General features: G+C 43.6%; 2 protein-coding genes across 3 annotated transcripts in view; one reads left to right on the top strand and one right to left on the bottom strand.

Moving 5' to 3' along the window:
- The first annotated feature begins 126 nt into the window (after positions 1 to 126).
- On the top strand, positions 127 to 15352 carry Mzt2b (mitotic spindle organizing protein 2B). 2 transcript variants are annotated; one of them, XM_021185131.2, is made up of 4 exons: positions 127 to 307; positions 652 to 839; positions 1045 to 1190; positions 15067 to 15352. In XM_021185131.2, exons 2-4 carry the CDS (start codon positions 661 to 663, stop codon positions 15222 to 15224), a joined length of 483 nt encoding a protein of 160 aa, XP_021040790.1. In that variant the 5' UTR covers positions 127 to 307; positions 652 to 660; the 3' UTR covers positions 15225 to 15352. The 2 variants fall into 2 exon arrangements, with proteins under 2 accessions (XP_021040790.1, XP_021040791.1); XM_021185132.2 differs by having other exon boundaries at positions 167 to 574.
- A 3646-nt stretch (positions 15353 to 18998) lies between these two features.
- Positions 18999 to 26789, bottom strand: part of Prkdc (protein kinase, DNA-activated, catalytic subunit) — a 196754-nt gene continuing 188963 nt past the window's right edge. The window contains exons 81-86 of the mRNA XM_029470470.2: positions 26328 to 26417; positions 25564 to 25635; positions 25288 to 25489; positions 23480 to 23668; positions 22418 to 22557; positions 18999 to 19459 (exon numbers count right to left, since the gene is read on the bottom strand). Coding sequence (XP_029326330.1) covers positions 19255 to 19459; positions 22418 to 22557; positions 23480 to 23668; positions 25288 to 25489; positions 25564 to 25635; positions 26328 to 26417 — 898 coding nt within the window. The 3' untranslated portion in view covers positions 18999 to 19254. The remainder of the gene's footprint in view (positions 19460 to 22417; positions 22558 to 23479; positions 23669 to 25287; positions 25490 to 25563; positions 25636 to 26327; positions 26418 to 26789) is intronic.

The following is a 26789-nucleotide window of genomic DNA, read 5'->3' as shown; positions in this document are numbered from 1 at the left end:
AGTTCAAAATGACCATCCTACCAATCTTCAGAAATAGACGGCCGCTATCCAGACACACAGAACGGAAATAGCGTCATCAAGCTGCGCGTCAGGCCACACCCCTGCCTAGTGGGAAAAGCCGCTCAACCTCCCGGGAAAAGCGCCCGCAAAAGCAAAAGCCAATCAAGTTCAGAAGCAGTTGGCCACAAGGCGCGTGCGCAGTAACGTCCTCAGCTGCTCTTTACTCCCGTTTATGTATTTCGGGGTCGGGGAAAGGCGTGCGTATCCGTTTAAAAGCAAAGCTGTTTAGGGACCGTCAACAGAACTGGTAATTACACGAGATCGCGAATACTCGTCATCCAACAGGCATTTGCTAAGTACCCGGTATATGCCAGGCACTAATCTGGGGTCTGCTACCTAAGCCAGCAGTCCAAGTCTGATCGTCAGGCAGTGATCAGCTTCCCACCACCCAACCCCATGCCTAACACACTGCCCTGTGCACACTAGACGTTCCGAACAAGTCAAGCAACCGACTGTGTAAAGGCCTCTTGGAACTCTTGCCCGGGTGCTGGAGCTGTTGACTTGCAGAGACTCTGTAAGGAAACGGGTGGCCAGTAGCAGGTGCTGTGGAGTCACCTGGGTAGGCTGTGTCCAACACAGATCCCTTTTCAGGCTATACGAATGGCAGCGGCGGCGGCGGCTACTGCTGGTGGTGCTGGACTCGCGGTTTCCACAGGATTGGAGACAGCAACGCTGCAGAAGCTGGCGCTTCGGCGGAAGAAAGTGCTGGGGGCCGAGGAGATGGAGCTGTACGAGCTAGCTCAGGCTGCTGGCACCGCCATCGACCCGGATGTGTTCAAGTGAGAAGGCGAGGGTCGGGACTTTGAGCTCATACTCCCTACAGATAATGCCGGCTTTAGGACACTTCATTCCTACATCTGCTACTCTAAGATATCCGTGTCTCTTTAAGGGGTTTCAAGACGGTGACCCCAGCTGGCGCGACTCCTAGAGCATGTCCGCCCTGTGGCTTTCAGTATTCGCTAAGCACTGCATTTGTTTCCCCAGGATCCTGGTGGACTTGCTGAATCTGAATGTGGCTCCCCTTGCCGTCTTCCAGATGCTGAAGTCCATGTGTGCTGGGCAGCGGCTGGCAAGCGATCCCCAGGACTCGGTACCCATATCTCTGTCTACATCCACTTCAGAGACCCGAGGTTAGAGATGGGCTGGGTACTTCTGCCTAGAGGGTGGCTGAGGTGGGGAAGGAGTAGAGAACCCCATGCTGACTTGTCTTAGAATTGTTCAACCTGTCTATAGGCCTCCTCCCAAGATCTGCAGACCCATCCACCTTTCAGGGACTTTAGTTGGCTCCACCTTTTGGATTGTACTGCTGGATCAAAGACTGGTCCAAGCAAGCTAGACTTTGTCTTTCTGACTCCCTCTCACCTCTTCATCATGCCTCCATTGCACAGGTAGAGGAATAAACATGGCTTTGGTCTCCATCTACCACACAGCCTCAAGGAAGTATTCAGAGAGCAGAGCAGACAACGCCTTATCCTCCGAGGGCCATGTCTAGCTCCTGTTCATCTCAGGCCAGGCCTGAACACCTCTCATCTGGGGATTTTTTTGGGGTTGCAGGACTGAAGCCATCTGATTCCTTTGGGACAAAAAGTAGAGATCTGACAGAAAGATTCACCCAGTTCTCAGGTGTGAATGGCTTCAGGACTCTTGTGGTCATGAGTGGGACCAGGTGTAAGCAGATGGTGGTGAGCAGAGTGTAACAGAGGGATCTCAGGTCCTCTAGCCTGCCCATCCTATCTGTTGCATCTGTTCTCTCTGCCTGTCGGACCCTCTGAAATACAGCTTGTCCTCCCAGACAAGTGGATGGAAATCCAGTGCTCATTTCCTGCCTGTAAGCACAGGAACCACATGGAAGGAATCCAGGTGGGGTAAAATGAGCAGTCTGGCCCAGTGAAGGGAGACTGTCAGGCCTGGGGACTCACACATAAACGCTGACCCACCCTCTTTCTGATCAATGTGTGTCTCTGGCCTCTATCATCCTTTCTCTGTGAGGAAGAGAAACAAGGGTAACCTTTCCCACAGGCCTGCAGCCTCTCCAGGTCTGCTCCATGGCCCTCCTCCCAAGCACCAGCCTCCCTGCCCCCACCCTTCACCCTGGTTCTCTTGCTGCCCTTCTTCTCCTGTCACAGGCATTTGCTTGTCTAATCTGTGGGTTTGGTGTTGATGTGCACTCTGCCACTGGAAATTGCCATTGTCCCACAAGGCCAAGGCAGCTTTGAGCTACAATACCAGGGCACTGTAGGCCATCCCAGCCATGCAACTCAGAACAAGGACATGTTTTCTTGCTTAGTCTATCAAAGACACAGTACTTTTAGAATATGCCATTGTACTGGTGCCCCAGGATCATCCAACACCCCCACACTTGCACACTTTAAAGATCCCTACCCAGGCAGAGGCTGTAGGTCAGGGACAAACATGAGGGATCATGGTACGCTATTGGGAACATGGCCTCAGCCTCTTCAGCACTGTCCCTTGGCTGATTGCAAGTATGGCGTAGGAAACAGATGCCTCTCCCTAGCCTCCTTGACAACACCATTAAGAATAACATTTTGTGGTCATACACATCTACTTGTAAGCTGAGTTTTCTTTCATACCTCATTTGTGGCCTGAGGTACCTCTGCAGGTATTAGCAGTATGGGTCCAGTATCAGGGTGTGTGAGTTCCCAGGGTGTGTGAGTTCCCAGGGCTTTTCTAGTTGACCCTCTTCCATATCCTTCCCATGTTGCTGCTCTCTGTCCCAAGTGCCACCTTTAGGTTGAGAAGGCTGAGGAGAAGGATTGGGGATGGACTACAGGATAAAATGAGAAATACCTGGTGAGGACAGGAACCACAGAGTTGTTAGCTCTGGAGACTAGAAAGTCCCGAGGGACATTGTGAAAAAGGAAGCTTAGGAATACTGGGTGTTGTGGAGGGCGTGAAGGGAAGTGGAGCACAGGTGGAGCTGGACCTGTAGCTCATAGGCTACCAAGTGAGGCATAGAGATCACTGACTTTTGTGTATCTTAGCATCCGTATTCACAATGACCAAGTATGGAATGGAGAAAGTAATAGGTGTGGTCAAACTGATCCAGCTGGAGGGATGTGATGGCCTGTCATGTCAGGTTTGTGACCATTGAGGTTTGTCATAGCTTTCCTGGAGGAACTAGATTGGTATTGCTTCAGGCTGTGAGTTAGATACTGTTCAGCCCCGCGAGTCTGTACAATGCTGCAGGCATCTTGATGCAGCAGGTCTGCCTAGATTGCTGGACCCTGGCTGTCCATGTGGCCTTTAGTGAGTCACTCATGTCTGGCAGAGAATCAGGAAACAGTACAGCAGACGCTGGCCACAGTGGTCTGGCCATGCTGAGGAAAGCAGGCTCAGTTCAGTGCTCCCTATTTAGAGTTAGGGAAACTAGACAGTTTGAAAAGCTGTCTCTCCAGAAAGTACAAGGTGAAATTTTGAGTGTAGCCAGATTTCATTCATAAGCTGGACTATAAGAGTATGGACTCTTAGATAAGTGTCTTGAGCCATAACAGAGCAGCTCTTGTCAAGGTTGGATTTTGAAGGACTAGTATGAAAATGAACACAACATCTCATGAATATATATGGACGTATAATGAGATAATAATCAAGTTGTCCCTTGATAGCTAGCTATAGGGATTCATTCCAAGACTACCCCTCCCCTACAAATACCAAAAACTACAAATGCTTTCATATAAAGTATCTCTCATGCATGCTTGCTTTCCTTTTTCTTCCTTCCTTCTCTCCTTCCTTCCTTCCCTCCTTTCATTTTTTTCTATGCTAAGAAGTGAACTTAAGAATTTTGTACTATGTTCTACCCTGAAACCCTGGTACATTAGTGTTCTACATACTAGCCATGAAAAATGCCACTGAGCTACATCCCCAGACCTTTCTGATACCTCTGAGTCACAAATCTGAGAGTACAGGTACCTGGCATGTTGTAGAAATTATTTAATTCCCAGCCCAGGGTTTCTACCCCACCTTAAACCAATTAGTTCCCAAATGAAAGACACACTCGCAGCCTTTATATTTACAATAAGCCCCAAACAGCATAACACACCCTCCCTCATCCCCTCATCCCCCTTTTCTCAGAAAAAGGAGGCTCCCTGTTGCGGCCTGCCCGCAGTCCACAACACGAACGGTTCAACTGAGAATGGCAGTTTGCTGAAAAGAGAGGAATCTAGACGGGGTGGAAGAAACAATGGAGCTAAGACAACATCCTGATCAAAGCTCAATTTTACTATTTCCAGACACTCAGTTATAAAGGAAGGGGGAGGGAACCCAATATCCCGCCAAGTAACTCAGGGTCCAGTAGCAGGACGAACACGTGTGTGCCTCCAGGCAGCAAAGGCAGGTTCCAGCAGTGGGCGTGGCAGGACGAATGAGCCGGTAGCTCCACCCTTGAGCAAGCAGGTTCCAGGCTGGGGGAAGGGAGGCCACAGCTCCCCATGGATACCAGCCCACTCTGCTACATCAAGTCACAGCAGGATTAAGCACATCCTCTCCCACTGAAGCCAGACAAGGCAGCCTAGTTATGGGGAAGAGATCCAAAGGCAGGCAACATAATCTGAATTAGATGCATTGTGTACTTTTAAAATATGAACCATGCTAAATCCAGCTATGCACCTGCATCAGTGGTCTCACCCACCCCCATGACCAGACCCAAGCAGCCATCTTGCCCTGGTTCTCATGGCCAGCTGCTGCCAAGCCACTCCTGTCAAAACCCCACTCCCAGTCTGGCTCTTCATCTTGGCTAGCCTTGCCAGATCTCCATGATAACCAGTCCACCACCTCATGGCCATCTGTGGGAGCATTCTCACAAGTCCGTGCTAAGCTGTGGTTACCTCTTTCCTGGTTCTTGGTCCTTTGCCCAGTCTTCCCATTCCAAAGCCTGGCCAAATTCCACCCTGTCTATGTTCTTTCCCCACTGCTCACCTGAGTCACTGCAAATGGAAAACACCAGACAATCTTAAGTTTAAAATCAACAGATGACACAACCACTAGGGGCTGAATCTATCATCTTAAATTCATCAACTATTCTGTTAGAAATCTTCTGGTGGCAGAGATCACCAGAAGATTTTCTAGTTGTGATAGTTCTCAGTCTACATCCTGCCTCCTCTTGCTCCTGCCTCACTGTACCAAAAGGGGCCATTTTTTCCTCCCGAGTCCCCTCTTCCTCTCTGACTCGGAAAGCCAGCCTCCTCCTTTTCACCTATTGATTGACTTCTGTTGTCTTTTATTATCCAATCAATTAATTAGGGAAAATTTCTCTATATAGTGAGAGACAACCCCCACCGTGCCTGGTCAACAATCATTTTTTTTAGTTGAAAATAGATTTTTTTTCATACAATAAATTCTGATTATGTTTTTCTCTTCCTTGACCCTTCTCAGATCTTCCTCACCTCTCCAACCACCCGAATCTATATCCTTTCTTGCTCTTTTTCAGAAAAACAAAAACAAAAACAAAACAAAACAAAAACCAAAAAACCAAACCAAACCAAACAGGCATCTTAAAACAACAACTACAACAAAACAAAGATACTCCAATTATTAGGGGACCCACATGAAGGCCAAGCTGAACATCTACTACACATGTGTAGGGGACCTAGGTCCAACCCCTGCACATTCTTTGGTTGGTGACCCAGATTAATTTACTCTGTAGGTTTTCTTGTGATGTCCTTGACAGATTGGGAAAATACTTTTATGAATTTGTTAAAAATATTTTCTGTGACTTTGACCTGGATTTCTTCTTCCTTTATGCCTGTTCTTGGTAGGTTTGGTCTTTTCATAGTGTCCCAGATGTTTTGAGCCTGAATATTTTTTGATTTAACATTTTCTTTGGCTGAGTCTTTAAGATCTGAAATTCTCTCTTCCATGTTGAGGTTTTTGTTTGACATCCTGAGTTTTTTCATTTCCAGTTTTATATCAATTTGGGTTTTTTTAGTGATTCTGTTACTTTGTCAGAATCTATTTTTGTGACTGTTTTCTTTATTTCATTCAGTTGTATTTTCAAGGTTTTTTTTTTTTTTTTTTTTTTTTTTTTTTGACAGGGTTTCTCTGTGGAGCCCTGGCCACCCTAGAACTCCCTCTGTAGACCAGGCTGGCCTCAAACTCAGAGATCTACCTGCCTCTGCCTCCTGAGTGTGGGGATTAAAGGCGAATGTCATGACTGCCCAACTTTTCAAGGTCTTTATTAAGACCTCTCTTTATATCCTCTTTAAAGTCTTTAAATATATCCCCAATTGCTATTTTTAAATTCTTGTCTCATGCTAGGGTTCTTTTCCCAGGACCTAACACAACTAGGTTGCTGGTTTCTGGACATATTGTCTTGGTTGTTTATGCTTGTGTTTTTGAAATGGGGCCTAGGCCTGTGGAGTCACAGTGTTTGGGGTGCTTCTTAATGTATGTGTCTGGTCTTGTCTTTATTGGGTGAGTGTTCCAATCTTTGGTTGCTGTTGCCCAGTGTGGGTCCTAACAAGGTGTAGAGTCCCAGCCAAATGTGAAAGCTGTGGCTTCCTTGGTAGAGTGGTTCTATGTCCTAGGCAAGTTTGTTGGTTAAGAGGTCCCTGGTAGAAAGCAGGTCAGTGGGGAGTGTGGTGGTTTGAACATATTTGGCCCAGGAAGTAGCAGTATTAGAAGGTGATGGGCTGGAAGGTCTGATGGGCTGAGAGGGTGGTGGGAAAGCATGTGGGGAGCTTGTGTTTAATAAAACATGGAGTCTGTAAGGGGATGGATCAGACTGGAATGAGGAGCTCATATGGGCAGGCTGCAGCAGGAGTAAGAGTAAGTCTGGAGAGGACAGAAAGGAAGATGAAGGACCTTACCTAAGTCTCAGCCTTGTGTGGCACCGTTGAGTCCCTGGCCAAAGGAGGTTCTTCAGGGATGGAGAGTCACAGAGGATTAGAAATGTGGTAGAAGGAAAGGCCTTCAGGGCTGCCAGGAAGAACTGAGGGGACTCTGGTTTGCCTCATGGGGATGGGTTGGGAGCTCTTTCTTTGTATCTGAGTCAAGAGTGAGTGTGTGCACGGCCATCATTATGTACATCTTTGTCTTTTGGAGAGAATGCTCTGGAAGCATTAATAAGGCGCAGAGGGTAGCAGTTTTGACTAGTGACAGAACAGACCTTGGATTACTCTGTGTGTCCATGCTTCTTGGCCACCAGACCCTGCCCACCAGCCTTGAGAACAGCTGTGCACATCAGGAGATCTGAAGTGGCTCCTACTTGGACCCTTTACGTGCTCGGGATGGGGAAGCCAGGGTGATGCAGACTTGATGTGTCCCACCTTCCCTGCAGCACTTGTAGATCAGGGACTGGGCAGTTTTACCATCTGAGCAGTTTCTATCTCTCCTTGTATAGCTAACATTAACAACACCTGCATGCCCATGTTGTCAGGCACATTCCACCAAAAAAGGAGCATGGTCTCTTGGAAGGATCAACTGGAAGGGATAGAAGCAGCAAAGTACACTGTTCTTTACATGTTGGCAGCATTCACAGCAGACAGGAATTCAGGACTTCAGAGGACACTCTAATGTAAATAGCAAGGAGGGTCTCACACTACCCTGGCCAATGTCTAGCTTCAGGAATGTGTCACGTCAGTGATGAGTGACAGGCTATCGCCTATGAGGTTTCTCTATGCTGAATAATTACTCCCTGTTCCCATGTGTTGTAGGCTTTCTCACCACTTTCTCTTCTATTAGATTCAGTGTATCTGATTTTATGTTGATTTTCTCAAAGAGCTAGCTCCTGGTTTTGTTGATTCTTTGTATAGTTCTTTTTGTTTCCACTTGGTTGATTTCAGCCCTGAGTTTGATTATTTCCTGCAGTCTACTCCTCTTGGGTGTATTTGCTTCTTTTTGATCTAGAGCTTTCAGGTGTGCTGTTAAGCTGCTAGCGTATGCTCTCTACAGTTTCTTTGTGGAGGAACTCAGAGCTATGAGTTTTCCTGTTAGTATTGCTTTCATTGTGTCCCATAAGTTTGGGTATGTTGTACCTTCATTTTCATTAGATCTGAAAAATTGAAAAAGTCTTTAATTTCTTTCTTTATTTCTTCCCTGACCAAGTTATCATTGAGAAGAGAGTTATTCAGTTTCCAGTCATATGTAGGCTTTCTGTTGGTTTTGTTGTTTTTGAAGATCAGTCTTAGGTGATTTGATAGGATGCATGGCATCATTTCAAATCTTTTTGTAGTTTGGCCTGTTTTGTGATCAATTATATGATCAATTTTGGAGAAGGAACCATGAAATGCTGAGAAGAAGGTATATTCTTTTGTTTTAAGATAAAATGCCCTGTAGATATTTGTTAAATCCATTTGGTTCATAACTTCTGTTAGTTTCACTGTGTCTCTGTTTAATTTGTGCTTCCATGATCTGTCCATTGATGAGAGTGGGGTGTTGAACTCTCCCACTATTATTGTGTGAGGTTGAATGTGTGCTTTGAGCTTTAGTAGCATTTCTTTTATGAATGTGGGTGTCCTTGCATTTGGAGCATAGATTATTTCAGAGTTCATCTTGGTAGATTTTTCCTTTGATGAGTATGAAGTCCTTCCTTATCTTTTTTGATAACTTTTGGTTGAAAGTGTATTTTATTCGATATTAGAATGGCTATTCCAGCTTGTTTCTTGGGACCGTTTGCTTGGAAAAATTTTTTCATCCACTTACTCTGAGGTAGTATCTGTCTTTGACACGGAGGTGCGTTTCCTGTATGCAGCAAAATGCTGGGTCCTGTTTATGTATCCAGTCTGTTAGTCTATGTCTTTTTATTGGAGAATTGAGTCCTTTGATGTTAAGAGATATAGTGATTGTTGCTTCCTGTTATTTTTGTTGTTAGAGGTTGTTATGTTTGTGTGGTTAACTTCTTTTGAGTTTGTTGAAAGAAGTCTACTTTCTTGCTTTTTCTAGGGTGTTGTTTCCCTCCTTGTATTGGTGTTTTCTATCTATTTTTCTTTGCAGGGCTGGATTTATGGAAAGATACTGCATAAAATTGGTTTTGTCGTGGAATATCTTAGTTTCTCCATCTATGGTAATTGAGAGCTTTGCTGGGTATAGTAGTCTGGGCTGGCATTTGTGTTTTCTTAGGGTCTGTATGAGATCTGCCCAGGATCTTCTAGCTTTCATAGTCTCTGTTGAGAAGTCTGGTGTAATTCTGATAGGTCTGCCTTTGTATGTTACTTGACCTTTTCCCCTTACTGCTTTTCATATATTTCTTTGTTTTGTGCATTTGGTATTTTGACTATTATGTGATGGGAAGAATTTCTTTTCTGGTTCCATCTATTTGGAGTTCTGTAGGCTTCTTATATGTTTATGGACATCTCTTTCTTTAGGTTGGGGAAGTTTTCTTCTATAATTTTGTTAAAGATATTTACTGGCCCTTTAATTTGGAAGTCTTTACTCTCTTCTATACCTATTATCCTTAGGTTTGGTCTTCTTATTGTGTCCTGGTTTTCTTGGATGTTTCAGGTTAGGAATTTTTTGCATTTTTCATTTTCTTTGACTGTTGTATCAATGTTTTCTATGCTATCTTCTGTACCTGAGATTCTCTCTTCTATATCTTGTATTCTGTTGGTGATGCTCACATCTAGGACTCCAGATCTCTTTTCTAGGTTTTCTATCTGTAGGATTGTCTCCTCTTTTTATTTCTTTATTGTTTCAATTTCCAATTTTAGATCCTGGATGGCTTTGTTCAGTTCATTTACATGTTTAGTTGTGTTTTTCTGTAATTCTTTAAGGGAATTTTGCATTTCCTCTTTAAGGGCTTCTACCTGTTTACCTGTGTTCTCCTGTATTTCTTTAAGGGAGTTATATATATCTTTCTTAAAGTCCTGTATCATCATCATTAGATGTAATTTTAAATGAGAGTCTTGCTTTTCCTGTGTGTTGGGCTATCCAGGGCTTGCTGTGGTGGGAGAACTGGGTTTCAAGGATGCCAAGTAACCTTGGTTTCTGTTGGTAAGGTTCTTGTGCTTGCCTTTCACCATTTGGTTATCTCTGGTGTTAGCCGGTCTTGCTGTCTCTGCCTGTGGCTTCTCCCTCCTGTAAGCCTGTGTGTTAGCACTCCTGGGAAACCAGGAGAAATTTGGGTATGGAGATTTGTGGCACAGGGTCAGCTTCAGGGTGCTGATGGAAACCGGAAGGATCCTGTCTCCAGCTGTTTCTTGGTTCCCATGTCCTGATGGCGCTGGGTGGGTCCCTCTTGTGTCAGGAATTTGAGCAGAAGTCGTGGTCTCACCTGTGCTTTCAGGTGTGTCAGCACTCTTGGGAGACCAGCTCACTCCTGGTAGGACCTGTGTATGGAGAGTTGTGGCACAGGGTTAGCTCCAGGGCACAGATGTACACCTTATGGATCCTATCCCAGGACACTCCTTGTTTCCTGTGTCCTCAGGGCTCCAGGTGGGTCCCTCTTAGACCAGGTATTTGAGCAGAAGTGGTGGTCTTATCTGTGCTCTCAGGTGTGTCTGCAGTCCTGAGAGACCTGCTCTATCACGGTGTGATCTGGGTCCAGAGTGCTGTGGCACAGTTCAGCCCCAGGCACAGATGGAAACCAGAAGGGCTGGTCTCTTCTTTGTTTTTGTTTTTGTTTTTTCAAGACAGCGTTTCTCTGTATAGCCCTGGCCTGTATACCAGGCTGGCCTTGAATTCAGAAATCCGCCTGCCTCTGCCTCCCAAGTGCTGGGACAAAAGGTGTGCGCCACCACCACCACCACCACCACCACCACCGGGCGGGCTGGTCTCTTCTTAATCACCACTAATTTCTTAGCTCCAGATAACCAGCATCTGTTGTCCTTGACTATTGACTATAAAGCCAGAGGCAAATGACCAGAGCTGTTGAGTTCTGCTGTTTCCTGGGGCTGGAAATTGCCCCCCTGGTGTAGCGTATGTTCCCTGTCCAATTATTTTAAATATTAATACAAGAAGCCTGTGATTGGACAGGGAAAAGGGAGGTGGAGCTAAGAGTTGCAGAGATAGGGAGCGACACAGAAGAGGAGGAGGAAGATGGAGGATGAATAGGATGATTCAGATTCTTCATGACTTTAAATAGCCACAGGTAGCTATTATATCATATAGGGATAGAATAATTGGGATAACTTGTCTAATCTAGGTGTGCAGCTTGTATCATTATCAATTGGCTCTGAAATTATTACATGAGAATCTTGTGAATTGCAAATTTATTGATACATAAATATGACTGTTTAATTATAAGCGTCTAGATTTTTGATTTTACCGGGTTACTGGGAATTGTGACAGCTAATGATGAGGTGTGAGGTCATTGCATGGGGCTGGTGTGCCAGTGACCTGCCCAGGGAGTCAGGTGGAGATGTCTCAGTAGCTCCATCAAGATGAGAACACCCCGCTAGAGCCATGTGGCCTGCCAGTGTCCAGCATAGCTTGTGAAACTTGCCTTTTCTTTTTCATCTTTCCCATAATGTCCTTTTTATATTACGTTATCACCAGCTTTGTTTTCCAACTCTTTCACTGCCTAAGCTTGGCTGTCCTGGATCTTGATCTGTAAATTGACCTTGAATTTGGAGATCAATATGCCTGTCTCCTGGGATTAAAGGGGTGTACCACCAAGCCTGGACTTAAGCCTTTCTTCATGTAGATCTTGCTCTGTCCCAGGCTGGCCTTGAGCTCAGATCTGCTTGGCTTTATCTCCTGGGATTAATGATGTGTGCCACCATGTCTAGATTTAAACTTAGGTGGGTGGGTTTTCAAAGGCCCGCTCCCTTAATCTGCTATCCCCTAGAACACTGGATTTGGCTCCATTTCACTTCCTGGTGCCCCTTTGAACTCAAACCATATATTTTCTATTTTTCCTTTCTAAGCTTGCTATGCTTGTTCAAAATGCTCTCTATGAGATTTAACCAGAGAACGAAGTCTCTATCTCTACTGGGTTTTTTTTTAGACTTCCTTTGCCGGTGCAGTTAATATAAATCTCTTTACCTTAGCCTTATGTAGACTCCAGATATGGGCAAAAAGCAGCCAAGTTCTTCACCAAAATAACACAAAATCTGTCTCTATGCCACATACTGAAATTCTTCTCCACTGAAACCTCTTGGGTCAGGTCTGTACAGTTCAAGTCACTCACAGCAACAAAGTCTTCCATATTTCTTCTAGAATGGCTCATTAAGACACTTAAAACATCCCACGACTTTCCAAATCCAAAATTCTCAAATCCACATTCTTCCAAACAAAAGCATGGTCAGGCCTACCATGGCAATATCCTAGTCCCTGATACCAACTTCTATCTTAGTTAGAATTTTACTGCTGTGAATATACATCATGACCAAGGCAACTTGTAGCCATTTAATTATGGCTAGCTTACAGGTTCAGAAGTTTAGTCTATTATCCTCAAGGTGGGAGTATGGCATCGTCCAGTCAGGCATGGTACAGGGAGCTGAAGAGTTCTACATCTTCATCTGAAGGCTGCTAGTGGAAGATTGACTTCCAGGCAGCTAGGATGAGAGTATTAAGCCCACACCCACAGTGGCACACCTATTCCAGAAGGCCAAACTTCCTAATACTACCACTCCCTGGGCCAAGCATATACAAACCATCACAAATAGCAAATGGTCCATGGCCTAGTCTCTGAATGGGATATGAAAAATGAACTCCTCCAGGTCAGTCCATTTGGATGCTGCTTTGTCTGTGCTGCCCACTATCATATCTATATTCACCTTGTCTCTGTGGAATCAGTGCTACTCCGTTTCCCCTGCACCAGGGTCCAATTAAAGCCACATTTAACTCATTCATCTGAGCAGCACTAAGGCCCGGCACAAAGAACAGGGCAAGAACAAAGCTATTTAAATGTGCTGGGTCCCTCTCATGATTTTGTGTCTAAAGCAACACTAAAGGACAAGTCTTCTGGTCTTCCCATTGTGAAGAATTTGGCTTACACAGTGTATCCCCTTTAATTTCTCTGAGCCTTAAATTCCTCCCTTCATCAACACCTTGCCAAGGGATATAAGACTCCTTTTCAGTCGGCCATCTTTTGACAAATGCTTTAGCCAGTCAATCAAACAAACTTTGATACTGTTTTTAAACGGTGGGAAGGAAGTTTTGTGTTAAACCTATATTCTTCTCTGAGTGGGCCCATGTCAAAAAACTCAGTCTGATCAAGTTTTATGTTTCTTCCACTATTTTCATCTGGTTCTAAGTACCCAAGCAACTACTGGTGGGGCCCTAAGGACATTGGTATTGTGTTGCCTGGCTTCCCTTTTAGGGAGGTCATTGCTGATTGTTTGAATTCCCTTAGACAAAGGTAGTGAAGACAATACTGCAGGGGCTGGGATGAGGATGCAGCCTCTGGTAAGGGTGGAGTTAATACTTCCTGGGATAGGCAAACCATTCAAACTGAGGGATCAAAGTTCTCAGCCTTAGTAAGTAGGATTCCCCCCCCCCCCCCCCCCCCCCCCCCCCCCCCCCGCTTCCCAAGGTACAGATTCCCGTTCCTTACCAGTCAGTGAGTGCACATTAACTTCAACACCCTCTGACATGGGAGTTGAGTTGTTTGTAACTCAACAAGTCTTATCATGAGGGCATCAGTTTGATTTTCTACAAATTGAACTCTATGGCTGTTGAAGAGAGGATTCTCTTCCAGGGCCCACTTAGAAACTTTTAAACTTTGTCAGTTTATCCAGAGATGCTAGAGGCAACAGGCCAGCATCATTATTTTCTTTATTTTTCCCACATATTGTCAAAAATTTTTTGTGCAGTGTCACTACAATTTAGTCCACGGTACACTTGTTCCGTACAATAGGTAAGTCAGGATAATCCTTTATCTTGAAAAGTTATTTAAGTAATTCACACCATGAATTTTTGGTGTTCTCCATGCTACTGAAGAGCATCCAATAACTATAGCTCTTGGTGACTTGGAAAACCTGTGCTAGATACTATCAAGTTCTATTTCTCTATAGCCACTCCTGGTGTGATCGTCTTTGTTAGTCAGGGTTCTTTAAAGGAACTAAACTGATGAAAGGAAAGCATATATTAAAATACTATATTTTAAATATATATGTACAGATGTTTGTATATATGTGTGTGTGTGTGTATATATATGTGTTTAAGTCAGGGTTTCTATTCCTGCACAAACATCATGACCAAGAAGCAAGTTGGGGAGGAAAGGGTTTATTCGGCTTACACTTCCATGCTGCTGTTCATCACCATAGGAAGTCAGGACTGGAACTCAAACAGGTCAGGGAGCAGGAGCCGATGCAGAGACCATGGAGGGATGTTCTTTACTGGGTTGCTTCCCCTGGCTTGCTCAGCCTGCTCTCTTATAGAACCCAAGACTACCAGCCCAGAGATGGCACCACCCACAAGGGGCCTTTCCCCCTTGCTCACTAATTGAGAAAAATGCCTTACAGTTGGAGCTCATGGAGGCATTTCCTCAACTGAAGCTCCTTTCTCTGTGATAACGCCAGCTGTGTCAAGTTGACACAAAATTAGCCAGTACAATATGTATTATATGTATATATTCAGAGATTCAGTCAGTGATACAGTCCAGCAGAAAGTCCAAGAATCAAGTAGTTTTTCAGTTTACAAGATTCAGTGTCAGCATTCCCAACTTGCTGCTGGAGTCTCCAGGGATTCCTTCAGGGCTCCTTGAGTCTATGTTGGAATTCCAAAGAAGGAGATTCTAACACTACCAAAGAAATGCTTCAGCAACAAGATAAATGAACCAGGGAAAATGAGAACAAACAGGCAAAAAGAAAAAACTGCCTTCTTCCATGTCCTTTCATGTGGGCTGGCAACAGGTGTAGCCCAGAGTCAGTGCTGGTGCTCCCGCATCACATAATCCCGTTAACGAAAATCCCTTACCAATGTGCCAGCATCTTAGGTTTTAGTTGATTCCAGATGTAGTCAAGTTAACAACCAAGATTACTAATCACATATGTGCAGCTGAAACAGGTTGTATACAGCAGAAAGGTGGGCATCTCTCCTGGGAAACAAAATGATGAGTGTGCTGCAGTTGGAGTCTACCCCAGCCCTAATTATTGGGTTCTGTCTTTTCAGGAAGAAACCGAGGTGGCCCCATTCTTGGCAATGTGACCATATCGGCAGAACGTGGAAGCCGTGAAAGACCCATCCAGAGGATGCCACGCCAGCCCAGTGCGACTCGGCTGCCCAAGGTGGGAGGATCTGGAAAAAGTAACTCCCGAAGCAGCCCATAGGCTGGAACAGAGGCTGCACTTGACACAGTTTCAAGGCAGATGCTATCCACCTTCACTCCTTAAACCCTTCTGAGGAACTGAATGTCTGTAGCTTTTTGATACTATTAAAAAATTTAGATTTAGAACGAGTTCTATGTGGAGTCCTGGTTTTTCTACAGTTAAACTAATTGGGACACAACAGTGATTTTTGTCTTTTTGGATTTTATTTGGAGTCTAAGAAAATATGTATATAGATGAGTCTTCTTATTTTTTATTTACTTATTTATTTTCTTTTGTTTTTTTTCGAGACCGGGTTTCTCTGTATAGCCCTGGCTGTCCTGGAACTTAACTTTGTAGACCAGGCTGGCCTCGAACTCAGAAATCCTCCTGTCTCTGCTTCCCAAGTGCTGGGATTAAAGGCCTGCGCCACCACCGCCCAGCATGAGTCTTCTTATAAACAAGCCAACATGTTTTCCATAATGTAAAAAGTTCCCTACAAGGTCCACCCATCATGGTGTTGGTAGGTAGGGGTACCAGTATGGTCACCTGGTGAGTCCAAGTCCTGGTATGGATGGGCAGTTACCCTCTGGATCATACATGTTGTGATGACTTCAGTACCATGCATTTACCCCTCCCTGCCAAACCTCCTCTTTAACATTTAACTCAATATTAGGGATTTTGTGGCCACTGCCCACACAGATATGTTTTAAATCCTCTATTTCTTCTCTCTCTCTCTCTCTCTCTCTCTCTCTCTCCCTCCCTCCCTCTCCTTCTTCTTGTTTGTTTTAAAGTTGATACAGGTGCTCACTTTATAACCCATGCTGGCTTAGAACTCAGTGTCCCCTGGCATCTGTCTCCTAAGTTCTGGGACTGAACTGCATGTACATTGCGTACATTCCACACCTCACCATGCCAGGATGAACTCTTTATTTCTAAGCTTTTTTTTTTTTTAATCTTTAGTTAACATGCCTTCTTGGTGTAGGAGTGATCAAACATTTGCTTTAAGTGGGCCCACATCTGCCATGATTGTGATGTTGTTGAGCATTGGCGCACCCTCCTCCTACTCCTTGGCCTCGTCTTTCCCACACCTTAGTCGGGAAAGGGCTAGTGGTTACTGCTCACCTGCCTGAGAAGGAAGAAACCCCCACAATGCTTGAATCAAGTCCAGATACACTGGCTACTTTCTTTTTAATGGAAGGTACATTGTAAGTACTCTGCCATGACTCCCTTCTTCCTCCACTCTGGAAAAAGGCATTATTTCCATTACCACCCCCATAGCCCTCGTTTGAATGCTGTGGCTACCATGGTACAAGGAGATGGCCTATTCTGTGTCGAAGGCAGGCACTGTGAGTTTGAGAATCAAGATTTCAGAGGTGTCAGAAGCAGTGCATAGGGTCAAATAGAGCAGGGATTAGCAAAATTATTTTCATAGATTAAGGTGCTAAACATTCCAGAATTGGTTTGTCACAACTGCTCAACTCTGCCAGAGTACTACAGAAACAAACTCACAACCTCATGATTGGTTGTTCAGACTAAATCTTATCTGTGTGAAATTAGGCAGCTGCCCTCACATTCAGAAAAAGCATCATCCCAGAGAAAACTTGTTAAGTATGATGGTTTGTATATGCTCACCCAGGGAGTGGCCCTGTGTGACACTGTGGCTTTAAGACCCTCATCCTAGCTGCCTGGAAGTCAGTATTCTAGCAGCAGCCTTAAGATGAAGATGTAGAACTCTCAGCTCCTCCTGCACCGTGCCTGCGTGGATGCTACCATATTCTTGCCTTCCTGATAATGAACTGATAATGAACTGAACCTCTGAACCTGTAAGCCAGCCCCAATTAAATGTTGACCATATAAGAATTGCCTCGGTTGGGGCTGGAAAGATTGCTCAGTGTTTAAGAGCACTGACTGCTTTTGTGAAGGTCCTGAGTTCAATTCCCAGCAACCACATGGGCTCACAACCATCTGTAACCAGATACGAGACTGGGAATAGTGGTAAACACTTTTATTTCCAGTGCTTGGGAGGCAGAGGTCGCAAGATTTCTGTGAGTTCCAGGATGGCCTGGTCTAAAGACCAGGGATATGTAGAGACCCTGTCTAAAAGGAAAACAGAATTCGTCAATTCCTGCCCTCATCAAAGTCAGACACTATCTTAAGGTGAAAGGATGAGCAAAGGTATCCCATGCTAAGGAAACCAGGAAACAAGGAGGACTTGAAGCCAGATAGACTTAAAGCATAACTTATCAGCGATAAAGGTCTTTTCATACTGAATCAAGAACATATATGCACAAAACTTAGTGTACCCAATTTCGTAAAACAAATGCTATTTTAGACATAAAGCCAGATTAACCCTAACACAGAAATAGGTGACTCAAATACCACACTTACACTAAGGAACAGGTTGTTCTAACAGCAATAAAAACAACAAAAAATGCAGCTCTGGAAACTTAGCAGACCACACAGACACAGACACACACACAGACACAGACACACACACACACACAGACACACACACAGAGATACAGACACAGACACACTCATAAAGTTGAGATGCCAACAGAGTAGGATGCTTCTGCCAGACCTAATGATCTGAGTTTGATCCATGGGATCGACATACTTCCAATGTGGGTTAAAAATGGGGTCCCGTGTCCAGCCCAGGGCTCGGGCCACTTAAGCAGGACAAGGGAAGTCTGACTGCGCAGACCCCACACAGCCGCCGGTGGGCTGGTCGTTGGGCTGTGAGAAGCCGCAGGACCCCGCTCCTGAGACCTGGAAGCTAAGTCTGGGGTCCCCGAATAACTGCCAGAATTGGCTCGGGGTCCCTGGGCCTGCACGGAGGCTGAGGATGGCAGGCTCTAGCTCTTGGACACCGCTGATGCCATCTCAGAAGAGCTGAGAACAGAGTGGGGGGCCCTTGGGCAGACTCTGGCCTGGGGCCAAAGGTTAAAGGGCAGGAGGAGAGAAGCTCTGGCTGGTGATGTGGAGAGTCCTTAGTGGCTTGCTTAGTGGGTGGCTTGGTGGTGGTGGAAGTAGCTGGGAACACAGGGAGGCCTCCTTTGGGAGGTTAGGCCTTAGTGGAAGACCTGCTCCATTGCTCCAGCTTGGTGAATCTTGATGAGAAGAGACAGCCTCCTCCCTGCTCCCCCCCCCCCTTTTTTTCGAGACATGGTTTCTCTATGTAGCCCTGGCTGCCCTGGAACTCACTCTGTAGACCAGGCTGGCCTCGAACTCAGAAATCTGCCTGCCTCTGCCTCCCGAGTGCTGGGATTAAAGGTATATGCTACCACGCCCAGCTTTTTTTTTTTTTTTTTTTTTTTTTGCATAGCCCCTTTTATAGTGAGCCGGGCCTACCTGGCTGTTGCCAGGTAACTGTGGGGGTGGAGTGTAGACAGCCTGTGTGACTGATGGCCACAGAATTATGGAGCTGGGGCCTCATGTCAGGAGCTTAGTGTCTGGGAGCATGTGGCAAACTTCCTTCTGTCCCTTGAAGACTAATCTGCTGGGTCTCTGGGGTTTAAACCTAGCTCGACCAGAAAACAGGCTGCCTTTCACGGTCCCACAGACATAGATAGACACACACAAATCTGAGATGCAAACAGGGTAGAATGGGATCAAATCATCATGGGATGTACATACTTCCACACACGTACCATGGTGCACAAACACCCACCTCACCTAACAACAGAACACAGGGAGAAATGATCAAGATCAGAGCAGAAATTAAAGAAATAAAATTGAAAGAAATGCAAAGAAATCAGTGAAATTAAGAGCTGATTCTTTGAAACAAGGAAGAAATATTTGTCATATTCTTTATTTTTACATGTGTGGAAGTCAAAGGACAACTTCCAGGAGTTGGTTCACTGCCTCCAATGTGGGTTTCGGATTGAAGTTGTTAGGTCATTAGCATTGGTAACAAATGCCTTGATCTGATCATCTTGCCAGCACTATAAAGTAGATTTCTTCTGTCTGTCAGTAATATACGGCTGTCAGCAAAGGTCTAGGAGATTCTCTCGGAGTCAGAATGCTTTATGATTGGTGACACCCACAGACTTTACATCCAAGGCTCCCATCCTTCCCAAGTCCTGCCAAGGATATTGGGGTCTGTCGCCTGATCCACCAAGCACTTCACTTGAGTCTCTTCTGAAAGTCCACTCTCTGGCTCTTGTGCACGAATGTTGTGGTCTTTGTTGCCTCGAGCTACAGCTGTATAACTCGCAAAGGCAGGTGAAGCTTCATGGCCTAGATATAGCTCATCACTGGAAAAAAGTATTGAATGAAAAGACAGACACAAATAACTTTTCCTTTTTGACCTGTATTTCTGGCTATCCTTTATAAATATTCTATTATCATTTATCATTTTCCCCCTCATGTCACTCATAACTGTGAATTCAAAGTTTGGGTTGGTAGAAAAATAAAGCATGAATAATAACATTATTATTAACATTTGCTTGGAAATTTTTGTTCAAACATAAGCTTTCATTTTTCTAGGGTAGCCACTCAGGAGTGGACATGCTGGCTACAATAGTAACTCTATTTAAATTTCCATGCTCACCATCCATGCAGCTCTCCACACCCCTGCTCACACTTCATCTCATCTGAAAGCTGTCGTAACACACAAGATGCGGATTGTCATTGCATTTGCTAAACTACTGCTTATGCTGAGTACGTCTCCCTTGAGTTAGTGGCCATTTGTACCATTTGTACATTTTTCTTTAGAAAAATGTTTGAGCCGGGCGTGGTGGCGCACGCCTTTAATCCCAGCACTCGGGAGGCAGAGGCAGGCAGATTTCTGAGTTCAAGGCCAGCCTGGTCTATAGAGTGAGTTCCAGACAGCCAGGGCTATACAGAGAAACCGTCTCGAAAAACCAAAAAGAAAAATGTTTGATGACTTTGATCATGTTTTAAAAATTGGGTTGTCTTTGTATAATTAAAGGAGTTTGTTTTTGAGGAAAGGCCACTTGTCACAGCTGGCCACAAATCTGGTATATAGTGTATAGTGTATAGTGTAATAGTGTATAGTGTATAATGTAATAGTGTAATAGTGTATAGTGTATAATGTAATAGTGTAATAGTGTATAGTGTAATAGTGTATAGTGTATAGTGTAATAGTGTAATAGTGTATAGTGTATAATGTAATAGTGTAATAGTGTATAGTGTATAATGTAATAGTGTAATAGTGTAATAGTGTATAGTGTAATAGTGTAATAGTGTAATAGTGTATAGTGTATAATGTAATAGTGTATAGTGTATAGTGTAATAGTGTAATAGTGTAATAGTGTAATAGTGTATAGTGTAATAGTGTATAGTGTATAATGTAATAGTGTAATAGTGTATAGTGTAATAGTGTATAGTGTAATAGTGTATAGTGTATAGTGTAATAGTGTAATAGTGTAAAGTGTAATAGTGTAATAGTGTATAATGTAATAGTGTATAGTGTATAGTGTAATAGTGTAATAGTGTAATAGTGTATAGTGTAATAGTGTATAGTGTATAATGTAATAGTGTAATAGTGTATAGTGTAATAGTGTAATAGTGTATAGTGTATAGTATATAGTGTATATACAGTCAAGGATGACGTCTACCTCTCATCTGCTGAGATTACAGGATTGTATCACTACACTGGGCTTTAAGGAAAATTATTTTAGAGATTTGTGTCTGTGCTTGTGAGTGCCTCCAGGGTCCAGAAGAGGACATCAGATCTTCAGGAGTTGGAATTACAAGTGGTTATAAGGTTTGTAAAATGAGAACTGGAACTCTAGCCCTCGGAAAGAGCAAAGCTCTTAACTACGGAGCTGTCTCTCTATCACCCCTTGGCCCCACACCGTGCTTTTAAAAAACTCATAAACTTATTTTAGGCGTGAATCTTTTCTCAGATAATATGACTTGAAGAATTCTGCCAATATGTGGACTGTCCTTTAAAAAAAAAGATTTATTTATTTTATGTATATGAGTACACTGTAGCTGTACAGATGGTTGTGAGCCTTCATGTGGTTGCTGGGAATTGAACTCAGAACTTTTGGAAGAGCAGTCAGTGCTCTTACCCGCTGAGCCATGTTGCCAGCCCTGCCCTGCTTTTTTTATTTTTAAAGAGATGGCTTTTTAAATTGTATGTGTATGGCTGTTTTACCTGCACATTATGTGCACTACATGATGCCTATGTCTGAGGAGGACAGAGGGGCTTCAGGCTCCCTGGAACTGGAGGTACACATGATTGTGGGTGGAACAACCAAACCGGGCTCTTTCATGGCAAGCCATCTCTCTAGCCCTACTACTTACAATTTTTTTAAAAATTTATTTGCTTGTTCATGCACATGTATGCTCTAGAAAAGCAACAAGCACTCTTATTGCTAAGTCATTTCTGCAACCCTAATTTTAAAACAAAATCTAGCTCTGTTGGAGTAGAACCCAGGCCTTGTGTTTTTAGATTAGCGCAGGAACCCTCACTCACTGTCCCATTCCTCCTCTGTTCTTGCTTACGCCCTGTAAAGCACAGCTGGGAATTCTCAAGTCCAACTTGTGCGTCTTGGTCTTCCTCATGCTTCTGGGGTCATACCTAGCAATGTTATGTCACAGCCAAGTGTGATCATGAAGATCAACTTAATGCTTTACATTTCAGTCTGATAGACTTTGAATTGATTTCTGCAGCTCACTCTCTTCCTAGCACCAATCACTGTATAGATCTGACACTACTGTGAGAATCAAGTCAGTTACAGAGTACAGCTTACTGCTGCTCAGAACTGAAGTCTAAGTTTTTTACTTCCTAGGAATAATACCTCCAGATTTCTGTTTACTTTAGATTTCACTTTTTAAAAACTTCAAGCAAATCTAAAGGCCAGTGCAGCTCAGGTTACTCTCTGAGAAGCCCACATTGTGTTTCTCACTATGAGATCCTAGTCAAATGCCTGACACGAGTGTTCATCAGGATCAAGTGGGTCAAATGCCCTTAAAAGTACAAAGGCAAATATGAGTTCCAAGCCTCATATGCATAACAAAATATTATGGCATGACCTTAGTTCTCCTATTGGTGCTGACTGTACAGAAGCACAAAACAGACAAGGGTGTGAGCCCCAGTCCTTGCAGGCCTGGGCTTGGAGGGGTAAGCCACCCTAAGAGTCACTTTCTCCATCTACACAGTGAAGTGCCACGCTGCTCAGAAGTGTGTGAAGTACTTTGCACTTTTGAACACACACTGATTCTACATTCACAAGTCTTACCAAGTTATAACTGCTGGGTTGGCCCCTGCTAACTTTCTCTTAGCATAGCGTATTTTATGTTGTGGATACCAATTCTTTTCCGTTACATTTATTTCTTGAATCCATGATCCTCCTTTTCTCAGCATTGTCTGCTCAAAACTCTAAGGGAAAGAACACATTTTTTTCTACTTATTACAATAGCATATACAAATTACATTAAAAAACATTAAACAAGTAATGACCCTAAAACAAAGATCTATAACTGGAACAGCTCTCTAGCTTTCTATTCAGACACTGACATGGCACATATCACCATGATCATGCGATGCAGAGAGGTGAGAAGAAGTCCACATAAAAAGATGAGCTTAATGCTTTGGGGACAGTCTGGATAATTGATTCAAACAGCGTTATCTGTTCTTAGGATTAAGGAAAAATTCACATGGGATGATTTTTAAATCAAAGGTTGCTGTTGGCTGGAGAGATGGTTCAAGGATTGAGAGCACTTGATGTTCTTACAGAGGACCAACCAGCATTTAGGTCCCAGAAACATTGTTTACATCTTCTGTAATTCTAATTCAGGTGCTCCCTCTTCTGGACTTTGTGGGCACTGCATGCATATGATGCACTTACATACCTGCAGGCAAAACACTCATAAAAACTAAACATTTCTTTTCAAAAGTTGTAGGTTCGGAGAAGGATTGTTATAATTTTAGAAATCAAGAGGTTGAGACGAGATTCTTTTGAGTTCGAGGACAGCCTTGGCTATGTGGAGAGTTCTAGGCTAGCCCAGGCTAGAGTAAGACCCTGTTTATAATTAAAACAACAATCAGAGCAACAAATTGTGTATGAAAACAGAATTCGTACTTAATGTTACCAATGGGTCGATACTGTCACCTCCAGTTAGGCGCAAACTAAACATAGTAGTATGTTTCCTCCAAATAAATATTTTGCTTTTTATATGATTTTTTTAGGTTAGTTTTGAGAAATGTAGCACAAAATAATATAAACATTTCAGTAAATACAATGATGTATTTTCACAATCCAAAGGAGACATGAGTGTGTCTGTCCAAAACCAAAATGTACCTTCCAATCAAAGGAGGGTTCCTTCACAAAAACTTCCATGGTGTCAGTGAGCAGACCTGCACAAGAGCGGAAAGCCCTCAGTGCATGCACCATGACCGTGCACACGAGACCCGTTTCTTTCATTGGCAACATGAGACTGACAAATTGGCGGGTTAGACGAAAAGGCATCAACTCAGGGACTGGAAGAAACTAAATAAGAGAAAAAAGTATATCTAAGTACATGTACTGGATAGTTTTATGTCAACTTGACAGAAAGCTAAAGTCATCAGAAAGGAGGGAATCTCAATTGAGAAAATATCTCTATAAGATGGGGCAAACCTGTACAATATTTTCTTAAATTAGTGATTGATGGGGGAGGTCCCAGCACATTATGGGTGGTACCATCCCTAGGCTGTTGGTTCTGGGCTGAGCAAGCCATGTGAAACAAGCCAGTAAGTAGTACCCCTCCATTGCCTCTGCATCAGCTTCTGCCTCCAGTTTCCTGCCCTGTTTGAGTTACTATCTTGATTGCCTTTAGTGATGGGCTATGATGTGGAAGTGTAAGCCACATAAACCCTTTCCTCCCCTTACGGTGTTTCATCATCGCAATAGTGGTGCTGACCATGACACATATGGACCAGAACTCTCGAGAGAACAGGCACAATGCACATAAAACACCACCCTAAGGGTCGTTTCCTTTTAGTGAGGCTACAAACTGTATCCTGCTTTTGATTTCTTTCTTTCTTTTTTTTAATGTTTATTCTGTCCCAACGGGGGCTGGTTCTCTCCTTCTACCATAATGTGGGTTCTATGCACTGAACTTAGGACACCAGGCTTGCTGGCATGCACATTTACCCACTGAGCCATCGCACTGGTCCTGTTTTTTAAGCTAGGGTCTAACACTAAAGGCCACGCTTGCCTTGAATTTGCAATCATTTTCCTGTCCCAGCCTCCCTTGTGTTGAGGTTAAACCTAGGTACTTCACATTTCTAAAAATCAGCTAGATAATTCATATACCCAAGAATAATCAATTCAGATTGCGTTATCCTCTCAAAGCATAAACTTCTATGGAGTAACCCAGAGCCTGGAGACTCGGAAGCACAACAGAAACAATTTAAATTACATTTTATATAAGACACTCTAGTTATACGTGTTTGTAACAACATAATAGCTTTTTCTTCTTAGCTCTGATTACATATCACTATGTTTCCCATGACTTACAGGTCATGTAGGAGCCTAAAATGAGGGCAAGATTATTTGTTTCTTCCAGAAGTGTCAGGTTGCAGAACAATGCCAAAGTCAACTTAACTTCCTTTAATTAATTTCTGGAGGTGTTAATGCCACATGGTTGTCAACGTCCTCTGGAATCAACTAAAACCAAGCTTCTGGGTGCACCTGTGAGGGCTTCCTTGATTGGCTCATTGCAGTGGGAAGACTCTCAGACTACATCTGGGCCACACCTGATGGCAGCCTGTATAAAGGACCCTAGGTCTTGCTAGCAAGTTCATTTATCCTGTTGCCCAGGCATTTCTCTGCTGCTATTATAATCTACTTCTTTGGGATTCCAACACAAACTGAAGACTAGCAGCTCTCTAGGAATCTTCCAGGACTCTAGCACCTGACTGGAACTGCTGAGACATCCTGGACTGAACAAGTACTGGCTTGTTGCCCTTTCTGTCAGAAGATAGCCATTGATAGACTAGCTGAACCATGGTCTAAAGCCACTCTAATAAATCCCATGTATATGTTCATTATATCAGTTCTGCTCCTTTAGAGAATCCTGGCTAATGCATATTCCAATTTAGGAGTGAGAGTTAAGCACAACACACCTGAGTAGCTGATCCAAACGCATGTCCAAAGTCAATTCCAATCACACTGCCTGTCTCCATGGCCACCATGAAATTGTTCAGGTGTCTGTCTCCAATCCCGAGGAGCCAGTGGCTGATGCACAGCAGTGCATGGGAGCTGGCAAAGTGGGAACGCAGTGCCAGGAAGGCCTCAGGGCTGGTGCTCATCTTTACAAAGGCCCGCCTAGGAGGGAGAAGCACATATCTGTCATCTCTGCTGTGCGTCTGGGGTGTGAGGCCACAGACTTACTTACTTACTTTAAGAGGTCAGGCGGCACTTGATTTTCCCTTCTTCTGAAAGCTACGACTGTTTCTGTATGGTTAGCTCGGCTGTGATTGAAGAAAATCATGTCATGAGAACAAATTTCTGGTGACTTTAAAATTTAAAATTATTTATACTGAAATATTGTATCAGCTGGGCATGGTGGCACTTGGGTGAAGAGACAAGTGGATTTCTGAGTTCCGTGACAGCCAGAGATACACAGAGAGACCTTGTCTCAAAAACCAACCAAACAAACAAACAAACAAACAAAAAAACAAAACAAAATCCAAAACCAAACCCTGACCCAAAAGAAAAAAGTACTCTTAATGTCAAATAACTATATTTTAATGATATCTGCAGCAAAATATATTCTTTGTCTGGGCAGTGGTGGCGCACACCTTTAATCCCAGCACTTGGGAGGCAGAGGCAGGCAGATTTCTGAGTTCGAGGCCAGCCTGGTCTACAGAGTGAGTTCCAGGACAGCCAGGGCTACACAGAGAAACCCTGTCTCAGAAAACCAAAAAAAAAAAAAAAAAAAAAAAAAAAAAAAAAATTATTCTTTGCCTTCTTCCCTCCCTTCTCAGCACTGGACACAGATGCCAGGGCCTCACATAAGTCAGGGCTCTAACCATATCTTTAGACATCTAATGCCAAATTCTCAAGAATCAAAAGCATGCACTTTTTAAAAGATTGAACAAAGGTAGAAAAGTCCAACTTACATTAGCACATAGGCTCCAATACTTAAAAGTCAAATACTCACCTGTACATTAGTGCATAGGCTTTAGCACCGCTTTTCCCCGACACTTTCATCAGCCAGTCTTTATAGTCACGAATTGGTGCTTTGGGATCACTAGCAAGTAAGAAAAGGGGAATTAGAATTAAGGAGGTATATTGCATGGCAATACATTGAAAGTGTATTGAAAAACAGTGAAGAATAAATACAACTTTCAATATGCCATATTCATTCTTAATGATTCCAAGATAAACTCAAGCAGCTACCCATACAAAACCTAAGGCACAATAGAGTCAGGTACAAGAATTTTTCTTTAAATACAGAGAAAAACAAGATGTTACAGTAAACAAAGAGATCTGTGACCTAGGCATGTCACCCTGAAAGGCAGCCTGACAATCATGATATCACTGCTAATAGGCCTCATTTGACAGTAAGTTAAATCTTTTACAAATCATTCACAAGTCCATTTTCCCTTATTTTTAGACTATT

Source organism: Mus caroli, unplaced genomic scaffold (genome assembly GCF_978045245.1).
Source record: "Mus caroli unplaced genomic scaffold, Mus_caroli_1 scaffold_17, whole genome shotgun sequence".
Lineage (NCBI taxonomy): Eukaryota > Metazoa > Chordata > Mammalia > Rodentia > Muridae > Mus > Mus caroli.
This window is presented reverse-complemented; position numbering and strand designations above follow the sequence as displayed.

What these genes read in the sequence shown, in the direction of transcription:
- Mzt2b (XM_021185131.2), top strand. Translation starts at nt 661, where the DNA reads ATGGCAGCGGCGGCGGCGGCTACTGCTGGTGGTGCTGGACTCGCGGTT. An exon ending in ATCGACCCGGATGTGTTCAA is followed by an intron (nt 840 to 1,044) that starts GTGAGAAGGCGA and finishes TTGTTTCCCCAG; the next exon opens with GATCCTGGTGGACTTGCTGA. An exon ending in ATCCACTTCAGAGACCCGAG is followed by an intron (nt 1,191 to 15,066) that starts GTTAGAGATGGG and finishes CTGTCTTTTCAG; the next exon opens with GAAGAAACCGAGGTGGCCCC.